We start from the raw sequence: 8,521 nt of genomic DNA on the forward strand, positions 1-8,521 counted from the left end.
ACATATTCCCAATAAATCTTAATTGGTCGTTTGGGTCAATGTGCTAGACAGTGAGCTAAACAAGAAGGTTAAATAATATCTTATTATCAGAAATGTAGCTATGCTCATGTCCCACCACTGAACCTCTCTCCTCTGTTCGGCCAATTTGTGTAGGCGCTGAAGCGCTCGTTCCTGCTTCTGTTCATCCTTCCTTAATTTGGAGGCCACATTGCGGGCAAATTCCCTCTGTTTCAGCTCCTTCAGCCTCTGCACACACAAAGGCACACATACATACACTCACACATTTCTTCATCTATACTGCTGTATTTATAATAATAAAATGAATAAAAACAAAAAACAAGGTGTAACAACAACAACAATAATAATATAAAAGTTATTTATTTATTTGTTTGTTTGTTAATTTATTTATTTATTTACCGCAAAAAATATATTTATGAATCTCAGTGTATTTGAGACACTGAAAAATATATGCTTTACAAGGCTACAGAGGGTAATAAAAATGTCTATACACTAACGATACACTTCGTTAAATTCTCATGTTGGGATTTGTAATGTGAATACTGACATAAACAGCTTTAAAACATATGTGATAGTTGATAAGATGAGGTTTTCTATAGGATGACATGTATCTAATATTTATGGAAGGAGTCTCCAGTGTCAACACTTTCGTTTTCTGACTTCTTCAGAACAAAGGCTTTTATTGGGAATATGTCAAGCTAATTTTTGTCTCAGTACATTCTGTTAGAGGAAATAGTCAACTTCTTGTGTATATTAGGTAAATAGGCGTGGTCTGGAGATGTATCACATACAGAGTGGAGAAGGAAAAAAATAAGCCAGTGTTCTTATAGTGAATAAAGCTTGAGTTGAAATCTAAATTGACAGTGAGACTGAAGATGATGAAATAAAGTTAAGAAGATGTGGGAGATGTTTTATTTTCTTTATGTCTGGTGTCTGGGGTTGTAATCACTGTGGCCTCAGATTTGTTATTGCTGAGCCTCAGGAAGCTTGCAGCTATTGAGGTTGTTATATGAGTCAGTTAGTGTGAGAGAAGGACACTGTGTGTGTGTGTGTGTGTGCGCGCATGTGTGTGCGCGCGTGTGTGTGTGTGTGAACACGCATGCATGTGTGTGCCCATGTGTATAAGGACTTGGCGTGTATGTAAATGTGTGTCTTCAGCATAGCAATAGAACAGCAGGCCATGTGTTTGAACATATTGCCAAGGGCAGGCATGTATTTAATAAATAACACTGGGCTGAGTACTGAGCCTTGAGGAACACTGTGAGAGAGACAAGCGAAAGTCTCTCCTAAATTTCTCAATTTAACAATCAATTTTTTGTATGTAAAATAAGATCATAACTAGTAGTTGGTGCAGGAGTATGTCTTGACAAAAAATTCTTATTTTCTCAGTTACTCATTTTTATATTAGCCTCGAGTATCAAAATACATGGAGTCATATGCAGTATGAAAAAAAAGATTGCTCAGGCACACTACAGTAGAGTACTGAGGTCAGGGATAGTGTAGTGTAGCAGTTAGTGCTTTTTGTAAGAGGGATAAAAGACTGCCAAGCATATAGTGGCTTATGTTTTGTTCTTTTCTTTGCTGCTCTCCATGTTCTCTTTCCAAGCATGTTAGCTTTTCATCCTGCACAGTACTGCTCCAAAAGCAAGATATTTTGTCAGGTTTTTTTTTAGGGGTAAGAGTAGCTGTCATTCAGCCAGCATGAGCAAAACCTCCTGCTTCACTCAGTGCTACTGTTTTTTTTCTTTGCAGTACTGTTTTTTGTTTGTTTCCTACAGCTATGAGACTGTACACACAAACCAAACCACAGTCTGTTTATCTGTATATCCATATAATTCTATAGCCATATAACATCCATATAACAGGGAAAATAACTCTATTGTAGATTCTTGCATGCATGCATTTGCAGGTTTGTGTCTGTACATTTTCGCTGGTAATGTTTATATATCAAAATATTACTTTCATATGTTTTTACTGTAGCAGATACAATTCTTTCCAGATATTCAAAATGTTGTTGTTTACCGAAATATTTTCACCTGTTTTGTGGCTCACCTTTCAGTACTGTTACTTAGCTTTGCTACCCATAGTCATAGTTCATGAAAAACATGATTTATTCTTATTTATGACTTACTTTATGATGCCGTTTTGACACCTACAACAATCTTTGACGGTGTTATGACCCGTTATATTGGTGTGTGTGTTTTTTATTGTATATTCTTTGTGTGCAGGTCTGATTCCCAGCCAGAGTTTCCGGCCTGCCCTATCCTGCCCTGATCACGCCCCCACCTCGATGACACCATCACTGGTGCCCCTATTTAAAGAAGAAGAAAGGCAGTAAGGAGCAGGGTGGTAGAAGTTGTGTGTTTGGAGTGTTGTAGAAGATTGGTTGTACTTGTGATTGTTGTGTGGAGTTCTCTGTTCTGGCTTTGACTTGTGCCTGTCTTTTTCTGGCTTTGAGCTTGATTTCCCCTCTGGACTGGTCAGCCATGCTATCACTCTCTCTGTATATATATTAATCACCATACATATTGTTCACGTATGCACACCCCCACTGCTGGTGAAATACGTGAACAATAGGCCTTTGCTGGTGTCCTTCCTGAATTAATCCACCTCTATAGCATCATTATGACGCCACGGCAATAGATACTAATCAACCATTAAATTAAATAATGAAGTAAAAAAGAAATTACAGTATTTCACACCTCACAAGGAATAGTCCATTTTATTACGGTTACTTTTCCCAAAAAAGACATTCTTGAAGCTGTATGCAGCAAACTGCAATCTCCGGAGGACGCAGCATCCGAAATGAGACACAGTGAATATAGAAACACTGTATAACAGTGCGCTGTGTCACAGGATCTTATAGCGAACATGAATATCATTACATTACATATAGCAAAAAAACACATTAACACAAGTCTCCTTTCACTGCAGCAAAAAAAACACAGCCCACCCCGGGGATCTGGAATGAAGGCAAACTGAAAACCCAGAAAAAAAAAAGAAAACCCAAAAGCATAAATGGTTCTTGAAAAATTATTATTATAACTATTTTGAAGAATCAAAAGGATTATCCAATCAAAGGACGGGAAATTGCTGACGTAATCATACGCCTGCTAGATGGCCCCAGTGACGCCAACTCGAAATCTGATTGGTTAAGGTAACAATTTCATTGCCACTTATTTTAAGCCTCGGGCGCCCGCACTATTCAGAATCTGATTCTGAAGGCCTTAAGGCCGGGCAATACATGATGTCAGCCACTAGCTGAAATATGATTGGATAAATACTCTATGAAATGTAGAGAATAGACTATTGGGAATAATTAATACACATTCGTGGAAAAATATATTAAATATATTAAAATGCAAGTCAGTGATTCAGATCGCTGCTGTTTGGGCCAGCAGAGAAGGCCTTGCTGACCCTGATGGCCCACCACTGATATATATATATATGCTTACTTATTCACAACACTTTTTGTGGCAATCCTCTGGTGTGTCTCTTTCCTTATCCCATTATAGAGGTATAAATTAATTGAATCCTGAGCTAATCACTCTGTGAGCTCTAAACCCTAGACTGGGTCATAACAGTGTAGCCAAGTCAAGTTTATTTGTTTTAGTTTAGTAGACATTCTCAGAACTTCAGCTTTAATTTTTGGGAATATTTATTACATGTACTGTCAAATTTATTTGGAAAGTGTCAAGATTATGTATTGTAGTTCAGGTTATCTTTCATAGTGGGGGACTTTAGTTAGAGTGACACACAGTCAACGCATGTGTAACGCAGTGGTACATTCCCAGAAAAGATCAGCTGATACTGGTGATGGTGAGACGCGTTTTAATGCTCTCTCTTCTTCACTTCAGTTAGCAAAGTCAGAAGTCATGTAAATTGAGTTTAATTGTGTTAAAAATCTTAATAGTGTGGTACTGCTAGTTTACTTATGAGAAATTAATGTATTACATAAGAAATTTATTCTAACAGAGATTTAGCTTCATTAGCCATATTGTCTGGTTGCTACAGGGAGTTGCGAGAGATCCTGCTGCATGTGTATTGACTGTGCCCCCTGCTATTTTGTTATAGAATAAACAGCTGACCCTGGAACTTGATGCCCGGTGCTCTTCAGTTCACTAACAGCCATCAAAAAGCCTCTACAACTGCAGTGATACCTGCATTACCTTAAATAACACACACATTGTCTTTCACACTAATCAAACACTTCCTAACAATCTATCTTACTTCAAGTAGTGTTTCAATTAAGCCACAGTTGGCTTTAACATGAGTGGACAAAGCATTAGCCAATGTGACTAATTGACAATGGACAAAGCAGATTATAAAATTTTATTTTTTTAATTTCTTTTATTTTAATTAGTTGCCTAGCAGACAAATAGGATTAGAACACACTTCTGTCTCTGAAAACTCTGAAAACTGTTTTGAAAATAATTTGTTATGCATATATAAATGTAACATACATGGACAAACTCCTGTCCTAGCTCTGTGTTGTTCTTGTGTTTGATCTTTATGTTGTATGTTTCTGTAGCACCAGGTCCTGGAGAAACGTTTCATTTCACTCTGTACTGCGTCAGATACATGTGGGGGAAATGACAATAAAGACTCTGGAATCTTGAATCTATTTCTATATATTTCAGACAACAATACTCTCACATGCATGACTACATGTTCATGTAACTGTTTATTTTAATATAATGAACATGCCATTTTCCTGTGAACTTTTTATCAGCTACATCCCTAATAGCTAGTGGATTTAAAAAAAAAAAAAAACATCCCCATTCACTTTTATTACTAGCCGTTAGCTGTCCAATTGTAAGAACTATGTTTCTAGATTTGTTAAATAGCTTGTATGGATGACCAATAACTATGTACACGGTACATTGCAATGCATATAGTTATCCAGACTCAAATGACTTTCTCTGAACAGAAGGAAGAACTCAGAAGATGGCCAAGAACATAACTGGAAGACCTCCTGTCATTAAAAATAAAAAGGTACAGTACTCAGAAAGGATATCTTACATTACCTTGGTTAAACTTTTGCCTTAATATTTCATGTTATATAGACACAACACTCTAAAAATTCTGTTTAAACAAATTGTCATGAATACTGAGCATGACCTTTTGAAGTTTCTGAAACCCTGAAATTCTCTCAGCACCATCCAGTTATTGATCTGAAACGCTCTCATCCAGTTATGGGCTAATATTTCATATTTCTGCTTTAAAACAGATCACACACCCACATCTCACATAGTAATCATCCACACACACACACACACACACACACAGGAGAATAGTGATATTAAATTGAGGTTATAAATGCAACATATTAAGAACATAAAATCTGAAAATGTCATTTTTAGGGCATTAAACACAGTAACCTGAAAATGTTAAATAAAAACTTGAGAATTTAACAAAAAACAGAGAGCTTAAAATGAAACATAACAAAAACAAAAAAGTGTGAACATAAAAAAAGATAAATATATAATATAAATATAAAAATATGCTAATGTGAAAATTTTAGAATGTGAATCAAAATGTGAAATCTGAGGATATCACAAAACAAAACAAAAGCAAACAAAACAAAAAAAAACCTTTTTTTACATGTTAGTTCATAGAACAGAAAATTGATCCCAGATACAGCAGAAAATGTATATTTCTCACATTTATAAAATATATATATATATATATAATAAAATTCACACCAAATATAGATCAGAGAGGAAGAATGTCAGAGAAGCGGAGTGTGTAGGAGGACTGAGGAGATGGTTTAGTGTGTGTGTAGGTGTGTTAAAGATGAGTGAGAACCTTCCGGATCGGGAATGTAGTGTGTGTGTGTGTGTGTGTGTGTGTGCTGTGTTACCTGTTTGTGTGCATGGTCATATGAGTTAATGTGATTGTCAAACTCCTGATGTTTGTAGTACTGTTTATCACACAGCTGGCAGTAGAAATTAGCCTTCAGATCCTCCAGAGCTTTAGCCAAGGTTTTCTCTTTTTCCGCATAATCCTGAAACACACGTGCACACACACACACACACACACACACACAGTTCATAACACTGCATACAGTAAACATATCATAAATCTTTATAAACACACAAGCAGACCTCAGGGTCATAAAGATTAAAATCCGTTCTCATTACTCGAGATATTTGTTCAAATGGATCTGTTCTGAGCCTTTCTGTGATGACTTTAGTTCTTTAGATCATGATCAGTATCATAACGTTGTCATAAGTGTTCACAAATCACCTATAAGCAGCAATACGAAATTTACTTTTCTTTAGAGTCAGAGAAGATATGGACCACATAAATCTCAGGAGTGTTCATAAAAACTCAAATCAGCAGGCTATAAAAATATCTGTCTCTCTCTTTCTCTCTCTCTTTTTCCAGCTTCAGTCTGGTTTCTCTCAAGGTTTCTTCCTCATATTGTCTCATGGAGTTTTTCCTTGCCACTGTTGCCTCAGGTTTGATCATTATGGATAAATAAAAATAAAATTAAATCATATAATTTTTAAATTAAATCTTCTTTATCTTTATATTTACAACATCTCTCTCTCTCTGTCTACAATTATATATATATATATATGTGTGTGTGTGTGTGTGTGGAGAAAGAGAGAGAGAGAGAGAGAGAGTAAATATCAAGACTTTGTGTTCTTGACTCTTAACGGTTTTGTACAAAAGTCTAATCTTGTCTAATCTTTCTTTGCTGAAGCGTGTGATCAGACGAATCCCATGAATTTAATCTAAAATATATTGTCAGGTTTTGTGGACTTTGTGGAGTTCATGCAGCTCGAATGTACACTGTGATTACAGTAGGAAGGAGATGCAGTGATTTATACAGTAATACATATGATAATATGATTAGCAATGGAATGTGGTTTATTTTAGATTAGAAAAGAATACAAAATTGTCGTAAAAATGTTCATGAAGATCCTATAAGCAGAAACAAGAAACACTATTTGCTAGAAAATGGGTGTTATGGGTGTTATCACAGCAGTTATAACCGCTCCTGCGCTCTGGATGTTTATAACGCTTATGTTCTCTTTCACAAAGCATAAATAAAATAAAAAATTCTGTCACTTTAAAATATAATGTTTGTCGTTTTTTTTTTTTTTTAAATCCAGTATTGATCATATTTATGACCTTCATCATGGATTTGCCCGTGTTTATGTCCGACTGAATAAAGAGTGTGCATTTACATCAGAATTGTTCTCGCTCCCTGTGGCTACAGAAGCATGGACGTAGTTTCTTTCCAGGCTACAAGCTGTGCTCTGTCCTCATGCGTACGGATATTTTTACCTCCTCCGACTTGAAAAGGAAAAATCTGTTACACATAAACATCAAAAAATAAAAATAAACAAAACACAAAACAAAAAAAAACTCTTGAGGATATCTTTACAAACTGTGAGAAATGGTCAGTGTGGGTAAGGTCCAGCAGGACAGAGCGTTTTAAATGAATCACAACAAAGACACACATTTTCTCAGGAACTGGACAGCACTGGTCAGATTCTATCTCTTCCACATGAGGGTTTAATAATCATTATCTTTTACTTTCATGTCCAATGATGAGGTTCGTTTTTATTTTTAAATCTTGTTCATGACTTCTTCCACACTAGCCACATCTGGAGTAATGCTGTATCTGTGGATAGTTTTCATAATTGATTATCTGACCATTTCCTTCGATTATTAATGAAGTATTTTACATTAAATTGTACATTAGAATCTTCCTGTACAGAGAACTGTCAACATTTGTTTTGTTTTTTTTTCTAGATAAATGTTACATAGAAGTGTTATTAAATTTATCTTAAAATTCTGAATATTTCATGAAAAACACACATTCGCTACCGAATATGTGCAATATCTTCTAGTTCCCTAGCACCTTGTTCATACTTTGAATACATTTTGTACAGAATATTTAATTTCATTTATTTTTCATTTACAATAATATGATATAATAATATATATCTTTAATAAATATCTTTTTTTTTACACTATATTGGCAAAAGTTTTGGGACGCTTGCCTTTCCATGCACATGAAAGTAATACAATTTTTGGAATTTTTGACCGTTCCTCTAGAAACACATTTGTGAGGTCAGGCACTGATGTTGGACGAGAAGGTCTGGCTCACAGTCTCCGCTCTAATTCATCCCAAAGGTGTTCTATGGGGTTGAGGTCAGGACTCTGTGCAGGACAGTCAAGTTCCTCCACACCAAACTCACTCATCCATGTCTTTATGGACCTTGCTTTGGTCACTGGTGTGCAGTCATGTTGGAACAGGAAGGGGTCATCCCCAAACTGTTCCCACAAAGAGCATGAAATTGTCCAAAATGTCTTGGTATGAAGCTGAAGCATTAAGAGTTCCTTTCACTGGAACTAAGGGGTTGAGTGCCCAAAACTTAAGTATCCCAAAACTTTTGGCAATACAGTATGTCTTTTCTTATCTTACTGTCAGATGTGGTTTGAGCATTTAAAATAGTGACTAAAGAAAAAATACTGCTACATA

The 8,521-nt window shown here is 35.7% G+C and overlaps 1 protein-coding gene across 2 annotated transcripts in view; it reads right to left on the reverse strand.

The window, feature by feature from the left end:
• znf804a (zinc finger protein 804A) overlaps window positions 1-8,521 on the reverse strand; it is a 93,303-nt gene that overhangs the window by 8,723 nt on the left and 76,059 nt on the right. For both annotated transcript variants that reach the window (XM_058393290.1, XM_058393289.1), the window contains exons 2-3: window positions 5,882-6,025; window positions 116-246 (exon numbers count right to left, since the gene is read on the reverse strand). In XM_058393290.1, coding sequence (XP_058249273.1) covers window positions 116-246; window positions 5,882-6,025 — 275 coding nt within the window. The remainder of the gene's footprint in view (window positions 1-115; window positions 247-5,881; window positions 6,026-8,521) is intronic.

The sequence above is a fragment of the Hemibagrus wyckioides genome, linkage group LG06, assembly GCF_019097595.1.
Source record: "Hemibagrus wyckioides isolate EC202008001 linkage group LG06, SWU_Hwy_1.0, whole genome shotgun sequence".
Classification (NCBI taxonomy): domain Eukaryota; kingdom Metazoa; phylum Chordata; class Actinopteri; order Siluriformes; family Bagridae; genus Hemibagrus; species Hemibagrus wyckioides.